The sequence below is a fragment of the Bipolaris oryzae genome, assembly GCF_000523455.1.
Source record: "Bipolaris oryzae ATCC 44560 unplaced genomic scaffold scaffold_36, whole genome shotgun sequence".
Taxonomy (NCBI): Eukaryota; Fungi; Ascomycota; class Dothideomycetes; order Pleosporales; family Pleosporaceae; genus Bipolaris; species Bipolaris oryzae.
Genome location: NW_006911312.1, coordinates 1 through 18,694, shown reverse-complemented (window position 1 = coordinate 18,694; position 18,694 = coordinate 1). Strand labels below are relative to the sequence as shown.

Sequence of the window (18,694 nt, the reverse complement as noted above, 5' to 3'; positions counted from 1 at the left end):
CTCTTACCAAAAAAAAGTTAATGAAATCAAACAACCCTTTGCATCAACTCCCCACCAGAAAAGAAGAAAACCGAAAAACTGCCCCGTATACCATCTTCTCCTCTGGCGCAACCAACATCTCTATGAAATGTCAATGCGAGAACGGGGGAAGAGAAAAAAAAAAGATGACCTAACCAGGGGTCGAACCTGGAATCTCTTGATATCGAACGAAATCGTAGTCAAGCGCCTTGCCATTGGGCCATTAGGCCAATTGATTATTATCGGAAGGAATTTTTAGTACTTCGATGAGAAAACTTACCTTTAGCTACAATATAGCCTTTTATTTTTCTTCTTTTGTCAAACACCCATCAACCCCGCCGCCTCTCCCTATCTTTCTCTTTCTTTCCGATACGAACCCATGTGAATACCGCCAAAAAAAGTTCCATCAAATATCGGGAACATGCACATGCACATGCACCGCCCCCCGTTGCCTAGCGCTCCACACGCCGCTGTGTGTCGCACGCGCGCGTGTGCGCAAAAAAAAAGATGACGTTAGTGGCGTCGTGACTCTCTCTCTCTCTTGCAACAAAATCCACGTGGTTGGCACGCGGGACGTTTTTCTTTCCTATTTCTTTCAAAAGTGAACGACTAATAAGCTTACTTGGGTCCACAATTTTTCCCTTGCGCCCCCTCCACCATCCTACCCCACCCCACCCCACCCCATGCCATGCCATCCCCTTTTTACAGTAAGTACTTAGCCTCGAGTCTTGGGAAGTGGGGAGGAGAGAGAAAAAAATAATGGGGAAGCAGAAGCAGGAGGTGTGTGTGTGTAGGGTAGGTATAACAATGTCGATGTTATTGGCTAGGGAAAGGTAGGCATGGATGGATGGGTGCGGATTCGGCATACTTCCCCTTTTTAACTATGGCTATATGCAGGTGAGAGGCTTGGCGGTTAGATGTGCAGGAGGGAAAGGTTTACGTTTGCCGTTGGGAGTATACGATATAGAAGTGAGGTGGGAAGAGCTTGGGGGGGGGGAAAGCAGTGCGGAATTGGTGCGCGCGAGTAGGGTGTGTAGTAGTGATGCCAATGCTGGGCGAGGATGTTGAGGGGATGGGGTTTGCTATTGGAGTACTGTGTATACCTACTACGACGACTACGGCAATTGCTTGGAGAGGTGCGTGATGTAGATGCGGATGCGGGATTGGGGGGAAGGTACGAATCGGACCGAATATGGGGAAGAGCGTTGGAACGGGAAACGGTTATCGGGCTAGGTGGGTTTTGCTTTTGGGTTGCACGTGGCTGATGTCATTGTGTAGTGGATGGGAGCAGTAGTCATTGTTGTGTGTTTTGGCTTATCTTGGTGCATGGGTAGGGAGGGAATGGGGGTGGTGAAGGTTTGGGGTTTTTTTCTTTCCGAATGGTTGGGGAGAGAGGGCAGGGGAGGCAAAGGATGCCGGCCAAGACTGTATACGCAGTAGATATAATTGTATGTGTGCCACAACGTGTAATGGTCGTGTGTTCGCGTGTCTAACGGTCTGATGCTCGTATGTCTCACTTTGTTTCCTTCAGTCCGGCAACACGTGAGAACGACATGTGCACATTACCCCAGCATTGTGACAACCCCAATCAAACAGTCCGGGTTGTCAATACCCGGGCGGATGAATTTTTATAAATCCGTATTACTTATATACATCGAACGATAGCCCGTTCCCCCTGTGCAGGAGTTACATACAAAGAAGAACAGGGTAACATGAACGCCCGAGATACGCCCGTATGCCCCACAGCCTATCTGTCTTCATCGGCCCTTTGCGGCAATGCGGCACTCCCACATCCAACTATGCATAGCTTGCCCACCCCATGTATAGCACCGCCAGGTTGCGCTCATCAGTAGCTTGCTGGATGAGTTCGTTGACAGTGGCCTTTGTGCTCAACGTCTTGCTCAACTTCTTCTCCACAATACTAAGCGCTCTACCCGCCTCACCGGCCTGGTCTTCCTTTTCCCGTTTCTTGTGGCTCTCATGCACGACACCTGCCGCTTCCTCGACTGCCGCCGCTTGGCCCGAAGGAGCAGGTGTACCCCCAGGCGCGACACTGGTCGAGCGCGCGGTACCGTTGGCACCGGTTTCTTGATTTGCTTCTTGCATGCGTTTTGCTTTGGTCGGAGTGACGCTCCAGTTGACCAAGGGGTCGTAGCGCAGAACATTGAGCAGAGTCATGATGCTTTCCCTTTCCTCGCGAAGCGTATCCATAGTGAATTCGCAGCAGCGCCGGAAAACCCCCTCTGTCTTGGTATACCCCATACCATCCACCAGGTCACGCGTCAATCGGAACGGGACCACTTCCGGTACCGGCAGAACCCGACCAGCCTCAAAACTCACTCCAAGGTCAATGTGCACTACTTCACCAGACTTTTCGTCAAGCAAAATATTGTGACAATGCCGATCGCCCAAACCAAGTACATGACCCAGGATGGAAATGGCAGCCGTCGAGCGCGTGTACGCAAGACGGCGCTCGAACCATTCGTCAGGATCTTCAAAGCGTTCGAGCAGGAAGTAGCGCATCACAGGATGGAAATTTTCTGCAATCTTCTGCCACACCTTGACTCGTGTAGTGAGAATGTCTTGTTGGCAGGCACCAATCTCTTTGCGACATCTGTCGGGCTTGTAGTCATTCGGATAGTACTTTTCATGAGCCGGCATGACCCACAGATGCAGCGGAACAGTGTTTTGCACAAACTCCATCAGCCCAGATCTGGTTGAAAGCGGCAACACCTTGTAAGTACGAATGCCAAGGTTTCGAATACGCGTGGCCGTGTGATTCTTGAGCAGTCGTGAAACCTGGTCAAAGACCTGCTCCATGATGGCATCCTGACGTAGGTCGTCGTTTCCAGATTTGAACAATTGCTTGTAAGGCCGACCGTCGGTACCTTTGGCGGTGATGATCTTGGGCGCACTGAGGCCGTTTGCGATGCTCATCGTCGATTTGAATCCTGCAATCCTCGGCAAATCACTATAGTTCATGTTGGGTCGGACTTCAATCTGGAGTGTAGCAGGAGGTACGTTTAATCTGGGCACCTTGCTGACCAAGTCTTTGGACTCCTTGTATCTGTCGAGTTGCAGCTCGCGGCCTTGCTGCGTACTCTCTTTCTCGCCCTTGAACATGGCGAGATGGTGATAGATTTCATTGGATTGAGAGATGGAGCTCCAGTATGGTCGAGCTCTCTTGTCACTGCTCAGTGCAGTCGCAAGACCAGACGCCGCTTTCTGGCGAGACTTTGCCGATTCATCTTTGGCTCGGACGACATCCTCCCTGGTGATGGCGCCGACTTTCATTTGAATGGCAAAGATTTGATGCATGCCGTGATATGGATGCTCTACACAGATACGGAATACAAGCTCCATCAAGAGATGCTGGAAATCATTCTCCTCCGCTTGCAGCCGCGATGAGAGCTGATTCATCAACAGTGCAAACTTGCCGCTCGGAACGTCTTTGAGATATGTCTTCACAGCCTGATTTGCTAAAGTAGTGTCGCAGTATTCCAGCCATAGAGAGAAAACACGGAGCGCATCGTTGTTGTACTCGTCACAGGCCGAAAGCGACAAGAGGTAGTTCTCTAGGCACTGACGTAGGAACTGCTCGCGTCCTTGGCGCATTCTTTCGTACTCTGCATTGTCAAGGTCATACCAAGTTTTTGCTCGACGGGCGTTTCGATGATACGTCTCTCGCATTCCTCTGCTCTTGTCGGTCTTGGAAAGCTTGGTGAAGTCGTGGTATTCCTGCAGCTTGCGGTCCATGACGGTCTTGATACGATCCATATCTTCGGCTGCTTCGGGGCTGAGAAGTTGTTTGTCACAGAATAGCGCAAATTCGTGGAAAACTTGACCCGATCCCGAGCCTTGTCTTTGGCCTTTGAGCTCTCGAATTGCCGGCTCGAGATACTCGCTCATGATTGTGTCCGGTTTTGCCAGACGAGCCTCGGCGAGATGGTGACCCTAACATTATCAGCGATGAGATCAACACAGCTAGTATATATTACATACGAGTCGAGCAAGAAGCACAGGAAGGCTTAAATCAGCGTTCTGAGAATCAAAGTTGGCGTGGTCGATCAGATGTTGCCGCATTCGAATGGAAACCTCGGTCTCGCCCTGTTCCCAAAGGACGTTTGCTACCTCGTGTTGGGCGACGGCTTCAATGTCCAGCCCTATAGCCTTGCATTGTGGTACAATGTCGGAAAGATAAGTCACGCTTGCAAGCGATTCCTGGAGGGCGCCATGCTTCCTGCACACGCTAGAAGATGACACGAGGGCCTCGACTTCCATACCACGTATGGTTGCGGTTCTTGTATGCAGAGAGCTTACAAGAGCAGGATTGGAGCTAAGCACGCTGAATAGAGTTTCGCGGCAGGATAAAAGTTGGCGCACATCGCTAAACCTGGGATGGGTGAGTAGTTGATCTACGTAGTCATTTAAGGTTACTTACTCGCCAGCTCGCATCCATTTTTCCCGGGATTTCATTCGATCCCATGTATCTAATAGATACTCCGAGCGCTCCGTCATGATGACCTCTTCTGCCTCTGTCAGCACCCCCAAGGTGCGCAAGTGGACTTTAGTAGGGATGGATGCGTTATTCTTTCCGGCAAGGAAGTTCATCGTTGCTTGTAACTGATGGCTGAGGTTTTCCCGAGCCTTTTCAACACTCTTCGCATAATGCATCCCTTGAAATGCCTTGAACAATGTACTTGCTTCCGTATTGTTGACCTCGGGGGCCTTTATGTCCCATTGACCCAGCTTACGTGCCGTGTGGAATGTACTCGCAACTACATCGTCTCCTGCATCGTGAAATTGCTCGTTCAGGAGTAGGGAGTGCGTGACACTATTCATGTTGAGCATGATCAGCGACTTCACTGTGCCGCGGGAATCAGTGGGTTCCAATTCGTTCCGCCTACGCATTTGACTGTCAAGACGAGCGCCACGAAAGAGAAGGCTTTTCACGCCATCTCCCTCGTAGTCAAGCCGGTCAAGGACAGACAAGAGACTTGAACCTCGATTGACGCCGTAAAACGAATCAGGCTCATCGAGATTCTTGTAGATGGAAAGTTGGAGCTGCAATGGTATCTTCGGCGGTTCGACCATGACGGATGATCTCCTTGTGCTGCTTTTCACCACAGGCTGACCAGACGAAGTTTCTGCAAACAAGAGCGCACTTCTGTACATGGCACATGCACTCGCCGCCTGTGATGCTTCCAGGTAATTGACTTCCAACCACTTGTCTCGATCCACTCGAGTAGCTTCTTTTGGTATTGGCTGGCTACGAAGGTAGAGAATACACTGCACGATGATGCGGACGTGTGGTATCGTGGCCGAGTTACAATCGCGAAACCAGCCGGCTATAGCCTCTGAAACAATGTCGCGAACACTTCGGTCTTCTTCAAATTCGTCCAGAAGGACAAGATGAAGTATGTATGGCAAGAGCTTCTCAGCCATGTGGTTTATACCTATCAGAAGATCAGGAAGAGCATCGAGTACTGGGTCTTCAGTTGCGACTTTGCAGAGTGCTACAGTCAAGTCTCTCACCCAAGAGACTATTGGCTTGAGGGGTTTGGGTGACACCGCCTGTTGAAGTCCGTCTGTCAGGGGCTGCGCCGGGTTGTCTGGCTCTGGCGGTTTGTACATAAGGGCTTTGGCGATTGCCTCTGGGATGACGCGTTGCATCTCAACCATGTACTGCGAGTCTGGGACCAGGCGAGAGATTAGGCGCCGCACAGCATCCTCAGCTAGACTGACCTCTGTTCGGTCATCACTATAGAAGAGATCAATGACTTCTTTGACAATGGCCTCTCTTGAAGATGCACCAAGAGTAGACTTTGAGCTCTGACTTGAGAAGGCCCAAGGCCGAGCTCCAGCAGAGCTTTGTTTAACTTCTCCAAAGGCGCTATATGCCCGGCCTAAAACGCGTGCCGTCCATAATAGATAACCTTCTCCAACTTTGCTTCGTCGACACGAATCCCAGACAAGGGGCGCAAACTCTGCAGCGTCGCGGTCCAAGCCAAGAATGTCATCCCGTGCAGTAGGGGCTGGCTGAAAGTTTTGACAGAGCAAGTCTAGAGCAACGTCTCGTGATGTCTTGTTCAGCAGTTTGCGTCCTGAACGGACATCATCTAGAATCTCTAACAAGAGCTTGCTTTCATCGCTACCGCGGAACGAGTTTCCTTCTGCATTAACTTGCGAGGCAGCAGTGGTAATGAGCTTGAATGCTTTGACAGCTGAGGACCGTTCTATGGTGGCAATCGCCTGGGCATGAGCCTTCAGATATTCGGTGAGCCATGTATGAAATCGGGTGGCTGCATTCATATTCGCCATGTGTTGCGACTGCTGAGTGGTGCTTTCCTGCGATGAGCTTAAAAAGACTCGAAGTGAGATGAGAATTGATAGCCCGATACCCGTCACAAAGCTTAGCTGCTGGCGGAGGTACTCAGATCCATGCTCAAACAAGTACTGCATGATTCCTACTGTATCCTCTGTGCATTGCACATCTGTAAGGAATGGGCGTAGGGATTGGAGCGTCATTTGTAAGGGATAACCTTCGTGGGCGATTGGACCAGCCAATGCAACAACAACTCGGATTTTGCGGATCACCGACCTTGCATAGAGAGAACCAAGAGCTGGATGAATGCGATCGAGTAGAGAGCGCAACACAAAAGTATATGTGCTCGGAGACCAGAAACTAGTAGGCCTGTCACCTGTCCGTCTACATAAGCGCTCCAGTTGATCTGGTAAGTAAAAGGCGGAGAATGAAGGCTCTATCCCCATGTTGAGGCCTTGCGCAGATTGACTGATCCCGGTGATTTCGGCTAGAACTGCTGCGGCAGGGTTAAAGGCAGGTTTCTTGTCTAACGACTTGCCAAGACGTTCTTCGTGATCGATGGTTTGAAGCATATGTCCAAGAACCTGGGGGAAATGCTTCTGTATCAAGTCATAGTACTGGTCGCTGCTGACCATCTCCTTCAGTAGATTACCGAAGCTTGAGTCTGCTTTGTTACGAGCCGAGCCTCTACACGTATCCCATGCTATTGTGTATGCGGCTGCCTTGCCGATATTTTTCGACAATAAATGTCGTGCTGAATAGCCCAACTGGCTGGCCAGGTACTCCACTTCATCTTTACGACCAAACATGATTGCTTGTCCCACCACCTCAGCCTCGATATCACGTAACAGTTCGGGAAGCGAATCGTAGTCGAAAATTAGAAAAGGGATCGCACTGATCTCCTTGCCTCGATCCAACCATGTGAAGATAACTTGGGGAGCAAAGAGTCTGAACAGACTCTGGGAATCGCCAAGACACCTGAACTGAGCGACATTGGAAATGCACCGCTCGGCATGAAGAGCGGCCCCAGGTATCGTTCCTGCCGTTGCAAAGATGCGGTATACGCTATGGCGTAACAACGTGTGCCATTGGGACGCCAGCCGCGAGAGGACCAGCAGTCGAACAGCAATGCCTTCAGTGCCCTCGTCATCTCCAGGAAGACTACTGTCGACGTCTTGTAGTATCTTGTCGTGCTCGGACAGAACAAAGTCTTCGAATATCCTTGGCAGGCGTTCGGCGATATGGTATTTGACGGTCATTTCGCCACTCGCTAGCAGCTCAAACAAACTCGTGCGCACCGAAGGAACCTTACGGTTGTGTGCAAAGTCGGGATGGTGTTTGAGTAGACCATGAAGGAAGATGGCAATAGTTGTCTGCAAATTGGCTGAGCGTCTTACTCCTCCCTTTTCCATCTCCTTGACGTAGTATACATACAATGCCTCAATGTTCTCATAGAGATCTTGGGCCTCCCGGTCGACTGCATCAGACGTCCAGACAAGCGTTGTACCAATCAAAACCTCCACGAGCATACTATTGGCGACTTCTGATGTGTTGTATTCGCGAGCGCGAGGATCAATGAGTGCTTCACTAAAGCGCTCTAGGAGACTCAGGCAATCGCTTCTGGAGATTTCCAAGTTACTGCTCCACAATGTGCGAAGGAATCGTCGTGAGTAAAGCAGATCGCTCTCCGAAAGAGACACCAAGTAGTCTGTGAATCTAGCCGGAATCACTCCTTGGTCTGGTTCTGGGCAGTCCATTGAAGAGGATATTAACTGGAGGTATGCTGCGCAGGATGCGCGCAAAGCCGATATGTCATTCTCAGCCTGGAGGTCGTGACGGGGTACATCGTTATCGAAGATGGATGCTCCTACGGTCATCTGTGAGCCAGATGCATCCTCCATCTCCATGAAATCTTCATCCTCTGCATAGAATGACTGCTTGACGTCTTTGCGTTGGCCAAAAGCCGTGGACAAGTGTTGAGCTACTAAATGGATGCCAGTTCGCTTGTAAACATCAGTACCCCGACCTTGAAGTGAACCAATGTCAGGAAGACTCTTCGTGCAAACTGCAAGGACAGCATCAATCTTGTATTGTTCCGTCTGCGGTCTGGTCAGAGTGACAGAAAGGAGATCAATTAGATCAATCACGGACGACTGAAGAGCCGACACTCGGCGGTCATCCGGGTTACCAAGTGCAGCGACAGCTGGTGCAACGATGCAGAGATTCGTGACGATCCGCATCATGTCCGAAGTAATGCCCGCAGCATTTGTTGCAATCATATCTTTCCAACGTTGCCTTGCTTTGTCAACCTCTGAGAGACAGAAATCAAGTATTCTGTTTCCCATTTGGGTAGGGTGATAGTCGCTTATTAGCTCCTCGGAAGCAGTGTGCTCATCGTCACTCTTTGCCGCAAAATCCTCTGTGGATGGAAGAAGCAAGAGGTAATGAGCCAGATCCTTGTAACGCGCTGTATGAGTCCTAGCCTGCGCTATGGGTCCCAATACAAGAAAACTTGCTGCTTTTGGTGGAGCAAAAGTCAGGTCAAGACAGGTGTAGATTATACGCAGCACATCGCGAGCATTGCAGTGGTGTGCAGCCAGCGAAGAGTAGGTTCGCTCGTACCATGAACCTTGTATATTCTTAGTTGAACTCTAGAGAATGTATGGTAGCACTTACTTGGAGTCCATTTGCCAAGAAGCCAATTCAAGATTCGCTCAGCAGTGGAGCTGAAGTGGGTTGGATTTTCCTTGACACGCTCCTGTAAGATGGTAGTCATCAGTGATGAGCTGCTCTCCGTGAGTAGCGCAGGCCCACTCAATTCAATGGATGCAAGTATGGATTGGGTGGTCCCTGACACCTCAGAGAATGGAACGATGTTGAGCCTAAGCAGGACGTCCATAAGATGACATGCTACGCGAGATAATGAAATGGAAGTGACTGATCGGGAAGCGCTCTGCCAGGCAGATATCCAATAAGGCAGAAGTGACGCATGGCATGCTGATTGCTGGAAGGCAGCTCTAAGTGGAAGTTAGATAAACCTGGTTGCATACGACCGTGACACTCACCCAGCCAAGCCTAACATTGCCCATACTGAATGTACGGGGTTTTCATCGGAGATGCATGATGTAAGCTTCTCTAACATAGGTTGGAGGTCCTCCTCACTGAAAGGACCTTGCTGTGCCATGAAGGCAACAATTTGTAATGCTGCCCGTTTGGCGTTGGATCTAGGTTCAGATACGTGACGCAGGTATTCTGAAGACAACTGAGTAACGCGAAGACGTTTGCTAGAGCTCTCTTCAGTATCGCTGCGGTCGCAGGCAATGGTACGTCTTCGTTGGTCAAGCATAAAGGAGAAGCGCGCAATGGTAGCGACTGTAGACCACAGCCCTTCGTGACGTTGGTGCTCTGTGTCCATCGAAAAAGCATAAGTGTGCAGTGGATGGGCATCGTCAGTAGGAGAACCTAGATGGCGAAAGCAGAGATGGTCTTCTTCAAGATACTGGTGAGCGGTGGTTTCTTGTCGGCGCCGATAGTCGCTATATATGGTCTCGATGAGCACCTCAAGATCCGAGCTTGTAGTCTCATCATATGCATCAGTTAGGAGGCTTGCGATATGTGCTTCAGTATATGTTAAGGTGATTAAGATTTCGTCTCGCAGCATGACATCAGACCACATAGACTTTAGCAGAGGCAGTAATTTACGTGTCGTCCGCTTAGTCAATTCAAGAGACTGCAGTGCAGTACGAGCAAGAACAGAATTCACGGCTGCAAGTGCAGCCACGACGACACTTCCACGCCCAGTCTTGTGTTGCAAGTAGCGCAACAGGGCAGTCAAGACAGCCTCGGAGCGATCAAGCAATGGCGCATTTGAGGCTTTTACGAGATGATGGATGCATTGCACGAAATCTTCTGCTGCGTAGGCATGCTCGGCAACGACTGGCTTGGTCCTGGACACAGCCACACGAGGCGATGCTCTAGGAGAAGGGAAGTCGGCAGGCTCGAGTGGGGTGCGAGCGCGCCTTGAGGTGTTAGTGCTCCAGCTATTCTGAGGCTCACCTTCAGCGGCAATGGGCTCTGAGAAGAAGCCGGCCAGTGAGGTGATGCAGAAGTCTACTGCATCGTCCCAGCAGTCCTTGGACAGACGTTCGACATGGGGCTGGTATTCGAGGAGTGAGCGCAGTGTCTTGGGCAGGTCTCTTAGGAGCGGCTCGACCAAGCCGCCATTGACCGGCAGTACTTGGATAATGGTGTCTATGATGATCTCTACGGTGGAGCTCTTGATGGTGCGCACGCCCGACGCAATAACATGGCGCAAGGCCGAGGCGGCCAAGGGAAGGAGGGCGCCCGTCTTGGGCGTCCTGGCCTTGCTGCGCACAAAGGCGGCTCGTTCATCACGCAGGCATTGGAACAGAGTCTCGCACAGGGCCAGGTATGCCTTGTTGCCCAGCGCCTCGAGGCTGGGCTTGCCGCGATTGTGCTTGAGGATGTGGATGAGGTCTTTGAGGCCCGTTGTTCGATCGGTTACACGTGACGACTGGATCAGGACTGCGCGCTGTTAGCACCTACACATGCATGCATCCAGGGCCATTGTTTGTGGGCGCTCACGCTTTGCGTCCTGGATGCTGGTTGCCCCCATGGCTATCGCTCACTACAGCCACTGCTGCGGAAGCTGCGCCGTCTCAGAGCAGTCAATGGCGCGAGGCCGGAGTCGGCCTGTCGCGATATACGCAGCAACTGTTGGGGGGAGACTCTATGGCCACAGCATCTCTGTGCCCATTGCAGCTCGTGTGGGTGCGGAGTTGAGGGCGGAGGTGGTGATGGTGACGGGGGGAGCGCGTCCAGGGCTGGCCCACAATCGGCGCTAAGAGCTTCTCGCGTTGGGAGAAAGTCCATCGAGCTTCACTGTTGCCAAAACACAAAGACGCCAACCACAGATAATGCGCCAGCCGACCGCGTGACACTCTCATGGCTGAACAAGACAGCCTCGCCGCCCTTCAGGGCCTCCACCGCGACTTATGCGCCCACATCGACTTGCAACTGCCGGTGCTCGAGCGCCTGCTACTGAACCTGGAAGCGCATTTGGAGGAGCTCAAGACGCTGCTGGACAAGAAACCAAAGAACGACAAGAGCAGACAGGCTCTGGCTTCCGGTAACAAACCCGCCACGCTCCGTGCAGAGACGAGTGCTGACCGCGCCAGGCAAGATCACCATTGACGACAGCGAGTACGAGGTCAACGACGACTTCAAACAACAGACGCTTGAACTTGCTGATGCTCTGGATCTCGATGAGCTCGATGCCGCCGCCCTCTTCCTCGGCGCCCAAACCGAAGCCCGTGAGCTAGACCGCTCCCAGTTGCAGACGGCCGTCATCCGCTTCCACCGCCGCCGCGAGTATGTCCTCTTGTGTGTGCGCATCTTGATGAAGACGGTTTTGGACAGCGACGATGCTCAAGTCGAGGGGCTGCCCGTCCTGCAGGAAGCTGTCCAGATGATTGTCGGTGTGCACGGCACAACAAACTTGGCCAATGCCTTTGGTTTCTGGGCCAAGTGCCTGACGAGCATGGAGGCAGTGGAGAGGTGGTTGCAGTTCATTGCTGAGCGCGTACAGAGTACCCAGGTTGTGGGACAAGTACCTCTGCCCGGGTTTGTAGAGATTATGGACTTCCAGCGCCAGAGCCTGACCAGACAGCACGAGAACCTGGCTGCAATTTGTACCCATATGATCAAGCCTGGATACGTCAACCTCGACAACTACAAGTCCTTGCTTGCCCGCGCCAAATCGCTCGATCGACATGACCTTAATACCATCCATTACGTTCCCATCCTTCTTCGGCTTACGTCCTGGGTCGCCTCGGACAGCAACAACGTTACATTGAGGGAAGCGCGGAATTTGCACGACTCGTTGATGAGTGGACGTGAAAGCGACAACTGGCTGCTGAGGAATCTGCATGCGGCAACATTGACTTGGTGGCTGGCAGAGTACAGCGGACGCTACATGGACCCCAACACCCAAGACGCTGCGTTGCAAGGCATCAACTTCGATGATGAGGCCAATGCTCGATCCGACGTCTTCCTCAAGGCCCTTGGTGATGGCGCATTCCATTTCATGCTTTCCGTCAGCCAGGATGTGCGCCCAACGCGCTGGTATGACCCCCAGAAGACTAGCATGTTATCAACGCTCTTGCAAGACACGGCTGTCTTGAGTCGAGACTCGGTGCAGCCCGAAGACTTCTTCAAGAACCTCCTCATGGAGCAGTTGCAGACCTTTGTTGATTCCTTTATCACGCACATGCCAGACACGCTACGCAAACTCAAGGCCGAGGAGGACGATCAGCGCCGACGACTGCAACTCCACTTCCAGCGATCAACCGGAGAATACCCACTGCATCTGGAGCGATTCATGGTGATTGTAGCCTACGCATTCGATGGTTTCCCCGATGCCGCTGAAGACTTCTGGAGTGACAAGGAAAGTAACTTGTACGGATTCCTGCAATGGGCGGCCAAGCGACAACCTACCCCACGTATAGCCATGTTTTGCGAAATGCTGCGCGCCATCGGTACTGGAGAGACGAATGCAGAAGCTGCGCATCGCTTCCTGCTTGAAGAAGGCGCGTCAGCCTCTGGCAAGATTCGCCGAACTAGCTCGCTCAGTTACACCACAATCTTCAATGAATTGAGTGAGTTTGAAAAGGACATTCATGAACCGAAGAAGGCCATTCAGGCTGGCGTATATGCTGCCGCCACCAACCCAATTGACCAGATTGTAGAGCCGGAAAGTGCAACCATGCTCGAAAGCTACTTCCGACTCATTTCGCACATCTGCCGACAAAGTCCCACCGCCCGCAACTGGATACTCGAGGTCAAAGAGTTCGACTTTGCCAATATCTGCTTTGGCCTCTGCACGGATAAAGTCGAGAGCGGGTTGCGCGCAGCTGCTTTCGACGCCTTGTCCGCCCTACTTGTAGGCAAGGATGCTCCACGTGCCAATGCCATGTGGTTCATGCTTGACGACTGGACTGTCAACGGCTTCTACACTGGTTCCAAGCAAAACAACACTCTGGGGGCTGCACCGAGGGACGACTTGTGGCCCACTCTCGCCGACGGATACGACGAGTCCATCGCCTTGGTTCGCCTTCTCCACATGCTGGTAGAGCCCTATCCCGAGAATGAAGGCTTGAACGATAGTCTGCCGTTCCCTGAAGGCTTGGGTTCTTCGCGTAGAATGCCCGGTATTGAGGGTTTTATCGACTTTGTCATGCAGCATGTGTTTGCAGAACGCTCTTTGGATGTACTTGATCCTCTCCAACGCAACGTCATGCGATGGACTTGCTTGCGCTTCATGGTAACTTGTCTCTCCACATTCAATGAGAACCTTGTTGTCTTCGCAAACAAGTCTAGCATACCTGTTGACGATGTTATTGATCCTTCATCTCTTGCCGTTTATGTTGCGCTGCACCCGTTCGCGCGCGTCATGGAATGGCTTTTCAATGACAAAGTCCTCAAGGCCCTCTTCGCAGCCGCGCACCATGATGTGACTATGGTCGATGCTGCTCCATCAGACTCGCCCTTGATCCAATCTCTCATGCTAAGCATTGAGGTGATGGACTGGGTCATGAAGCTTCAAGCTACGTATCTGGACATCGTCAGGCCAGTGCTTAAGCAGCAGACCTCTTTCCAGCATTCTCCGGTATCAAACCTATCACTAGCGTCTTTCGAGGACGCAATCTTGAACAACCTTCAAATAGTTGTTGATCTTGGCTTGTACTGTGGCACAGGCCACGAGGCCTTGACGATTGCTTCTCTTCAATTACTGGAGAAAATGGCCTCTTCCCGCAAACTTGCAGTCTCCCCTGCAGGATTTGGACAACGATCCGGTCGAAGCAAAATTGTCGGCATATTGGAGAAGGATAATGAAGCAGAGCGCATTGGCAGATCCCTTTCGGGTCTGATGCGATTCAGCGCCGAAGAGCTTGAGGCTGGAGAAGAAGCTTCTGGATACATTGTCAAACTTCGCATATTGGATTTCCTGAATAGTTGTTTGGCTGCTGTGTCTCTCCGGCCAACCATCGCGCACATTCTTTTGGGTTTCTCATGTGGGACAAATGCTGTACGAATTGCCGACGATAGTCTTTGGTCCAATGGACAAGCTCTCTTCCATAGCATCCTTTTGCTGGGCGTCGAGTACCCGGACAACGACGGAGAACAATTCTTAGCATGGAGAGCCGCGATCAAGACCCGGTGCTGGCAGGTGCTCCAGAAACTCTGGCGCTCGCCGCTGACAAGTGCTATCATCATGGAGGAACTGCGCGACAACGAGTTGCTATTTATCGAAGCACCCCAACTCACTCCCATTACTCTCGAGATACCCTGGGATGGCATGTCTCTAGCTCAGGGACTTGGAGTTACCCCAAGCGACTATTCTGCATTCTTCTCTGGGCCGCCAGCACTTGCCCTCCAGAACTTTCTCCAACGTCGTGCTGCATTCTTAGACTATGAGTCGAGAGAACTTCGGTTAACAGTCAAGGAAAATATGCCGACAATGAAATCCAGGATCCAGTCCCTACTTCTTGGCACCACTATTAGACCTGGCGAGGACGCTGGAGTGAATCCTAATATTTTCGACCTGTTCGATTTCATGGAGCTCACCTATCCAGAACGCGCTCTGCCAGATCAGCACAAGTTCTTTGAAGGCGTGAGTCTCGAATCATGCCAAGAAGAGAAGGAGGGCTGCACACTCTACTCAATACCGCTACTAGAACAAGTGATCCGATTGAAGCTAAAGTATTGGAGGAAGGATGGCTTACTCAAAGAGGAGGAGCAGGAGATAGAGCTCACTGAACAGGCTGAGCTCTTGATGGCCATCTTCGTCGACTGGAATCGCCGCGCCCAGCTCATACGCTATCACAAAGAAATCCTTCAATCTTGGGTTCAAGTTGTGATGGTAGCGGTGCACAACTGCGACTTTGAAAACGGGGCTCGAAGTTCTTTCATCCTACAAACCCTGCAAGTCATCCTTCCGAAGCTCGAACAGTCATACGCCGCCGATATATTCACTGCTCTACAACTCGCCAGCCTTGCCGAGTCTCTCATTCAAAAGGTTGACTTTGAGTCCACAGCCTTTGATAAGACTGGCGACTTTGCCAACGACCGATTGTCACAACTCTTCCGTGCTGCACTGGTCGGCATTCATAGCCCAGTCTCTACAGCTGAGCTGCGGGAATACTGCTACCAAATTTGCTTCCGCTACATGCACGGTACCTTCCAGAAGGCAACGCCAAACTCCGTGCTTGGCCGTCACACACTCAACGCAATCAGGAACTGTGGAAGCCATATGCTCGAAGTGATTTGCGACGATGCCTACAGCGGTCAAGGAACGTCCAAGGTCTCTGCGCTCCTTCTTCTCAATGCATTTGTAGCAGTTGCGACTCGTCAATCTTCCAAGTACATACTTGAAAGCTTCGTTTCTCTCAACTTTATCGGTGTTCTTGTTGACAACATCAAGCACATCCCTGAGGAACTCCGCGCTGCGACTGCGCCACAGGTGCCAGTCCTGCTTTCCTATTACGACGCTAGTCTTGCACTCCTCCTCCGTATATGTCAATCTCGTCTAGGAGCGGCGCATGTGCTCAACGCAGGTCTCTTTCCGGCTGTCCGAGACTCACAAATCTTCTCCGTGGACCCTGACATCGGCCTCGAATTCGACGACGCGAATGCTCTACGCAAATATTACGAACTCATGCTGGCTGTACTACGGGTAATCAATGCCGCAGTTATTGCAAGAGGACGACAAAACGATCAGACGGTGTTCCAAGCAAGAGAGTTCCTGAAGGACAATAGGCATAGCATGGTTAGCATCTTCAAGAGAAGTGTGAACGTAGGTGTCGGGAAGGGCGAGGAGGTACAACAGGACCTGGTAGACTTGGTGGATTGCTGGACGGTATTGGTTGACGTTACTGGATTCCTACAAGTAAGTCATTTGTGTAGAAACGGGATCAGCCGACATATCGCTAATGTGTTGCAGTACGAAGATGAGTCAAGTCTGAAGAAAGCGAGGCCAAATATGTTCTCATAAGCAGCACATCCGATTAATGCCATGGTCTGGGGGATGAGATTATGTGTTATGCGCTTGACGGGTACGCTCTGTTATGTAATGTGTAGAAAAAGCATTTTTCCAAAGGTTGTTCGATTTGGCCCATTTTCATTCCACCCTATCACACGACACCGTGCATCGAAAGTCTCCGTGTAGTCACATCATAGATATGTCCCAGAATGACAGTTGGGGGAGGGATATGCAAGCCACAGGGCCCGGTAAGACTTATCGATAAGCGCTCCTCGGAGTGCACATCATCGTCGCTCCCTTGCATTGTCTCCCCAACCAATCGTGCCAACTTGGCGCCGATAGAGCAATATGCCTACCGGCGGACAAAAATCCCTCTTCCCTCCTTTTCGCCCCAATGCTTCAACCTATACCGTGTCATGCCACACCTACATTTGGATACAAAATGCTGAGATGAGTGTCGCCAATACCGGTGCGTGGGCAAGAGCGCTTGTACACAATGGTGTATCGCGGCAAGCCTTCAGCTGCATGCGCTGAATGCAGGAAACTGCGCAGCCGGGTGAGTAGTCACTTTCACGGGGAGAATCCCTGCTGTACCCACCTTCCCTTTCCTTGTACTCGAAGTTTATATGACTCGCCGACTGAATAGCAAGTGTTGTTCGTCCTGTACGTTCCTACATTACTGATACTTGTTAGTGTGACAAGAAACTGCCTGCCTGTGGACAGTGTATCAAGGCTGGCCGTGGCTGCTCAGGGTATCGCAACATGGTCGACCTCATGTTTCTCAATGAGAGTAGCCGAGTGGTTACACAGAACCGGGGTCGCATTTCGGCTAGGAAAATGCCTCTAGATGATGATGATGCCAACAAGATGTTATTTCAACGAGCTAAAAATCAAGAGCCACCCGAATCTCCTTTGCGATTAGCTGGTTTCATCATGTATCAGCCTCTGGACGACCTCGGGGTCAATTTCTTCATGAATAACTTCATCGTGGACGATCCAAACATGTCGTTGATCCACTATCTCCCCAGCTACTATGCCAGATTAGGATTCTCTGGTCCTGCACTGCGACAGATGTGCGCAGCTGTTGGGCTAGTCAGCCTTGCGAACAAATCTCACAGGAAGGATATGCTAGATGCGGCCACCAAAAACTACTCTACTGCAATACGAGTTATTAACGCTGCTCTATTATGTCCAAAGAAGGCAGCTCAGGATTCCATACTTGCATCGATATTCATGGCAGCCATGTTCGAAGCCTTGATCATCCCACGACATGTAGGCATGGATAACTGCTGCACGCATCTAGCAGGTGCTGTATCAGTGGCACACTTGATTCTGAAGCAGGAGGGGCATACTGATGTCACGATACAACAGTGTACGGCACTGGTCAAGATTGTCATCATGAACTGCTGGGTTCAACAAATATCCCTACCACCCAACTTTTCCGAGTTCAAGAATCTGGTAGAAAAGAAAGCTGCACGCACTTCCGTATATGACATGTTCTTGAATATAGTCATGGAACTGCTCCAGTTCAAGAATGAAATCCAGAACTCAATGCAAGATGGCCCTACTGCTATCATAGCAAAGGCTCTGGCTATCGACAGCTCTCTAGACGATTTCGCGCGTACATTGGACTGTCAGATTCCGTTTGAATCTGTCCAACTACCTGCTGGTGAGAGCGAGTATTTGGCTTACAAAGGATATTATCACAGTAAGAATCTAAGGTCTAGTATTGATTGATAGCTATGCCTAACGCAGACCGAAAGTATATCCTCAACACATCCATGCCCATTTATGGAACAACGTTCGCTCATCCCGCATACGCCTCCACCAACTCATCGTACGACAATCACAAGGCCTCACACCGACCCCAAAACTCAGCGCTCAAAAAGCAACATCCAAAGCCGTCATCGTTACACTGGCCACGGAAATGATCGCAAGCGTGCCCCAGCTTGCAGGCTACCTTGAAGACCTGGAAACATCAATCACACCCATCATACGCATCGTATGGACCGCAGACGGCATCTCATATGAGCTGAGATATCCAACACAGCGATGCGCCGCTGCTCACACCCCCGAATCCAATCCTCACAGTTTTTACCACATACTGTATCAGTTGTACATCTACGGAGCTGAATCGTGTCTACCCCAGTGTTACACGGGGTCTGGAGTGCTAATACTTCTCTGGCTCGATCCGGGTTAGGGCGAGTAGGATTGGGGTTAGCGCCGTGAGAGTTGCCTGGCGATTCTTAATGGAAAAGAGTTATGGATGTAACCGGGGGTTTGACAACGCT

At 51.2% G+C, this 18,694-nt stretch overlaps 3 protein-coding genes across 3 annotated transcripts; 2 read left to right on the top strand and 1 right to left on the bottom strand.

The window, feature by feature from the left end:
- Positions 1–1,815: 1,815 nt before the first annotated feature.
- On the bottom strand, positions 1,816–10,979 carry COCMIDRAFT_3687 (uncharacterized protein; the record flags this gene model as incomplete). Its single annotated transcript, XM_007687945.1, has 6 exons — positions 1,816–3,972; positions 4,021–4,411; positions 4,460–8,972; positions 9,020–9,360; positions 9,409–10,888; positions 10,949–10,979. The coding sequence occupies 6 exons, from the start codon at positions 10,977–10,979 to the stop codon at positions 1,816–1,818; spliced, it is 8,913 nt and encodes a 2,970-aa protein (XP_007686135.1).
- Positions 10,980–11,308: 329 nt separating this feature from the next.
- COCMIDRAFT_90533 (uncharacterized protein) lies at positions 11,309–16,415 on the top strand (the record flags this gene model as incomplete). Its single annotated transcript, XM_007687981.1, has 3 exons — positions 11,309–11,492; positions 11,542–16,310; positions 16,365–16,415. 3 exons carry the CDS (start codon positions 11,309–11,311, stop codon positions 16,413–16,415), a joined length of 5,004 nt encoding a protein of 1,667 aa, XP_007686171.1.
- Positions 16,416–16,899: 484 nt separating this feature from the next.
- Positions 16,900–18,603, top strand: COCMIDRAFT_90525 (uncharacterized protein; the record flags this gene model as incomplete). Its single annotated transcript, XM_007687980.1, has 3 exons — positions 16,900–16,959; positions 17,097–18,111; positions 18,167–18,603. 3 exons carry the CDS (start codon positions 16,900–16,902, stop codon positions 18,601–18,603), a joined length of 1,512 nt encoding a protein of 503 aa, XP_007686170.1.
- Positions 18,604–18,694: the final 91 nt, after the last annotated feature.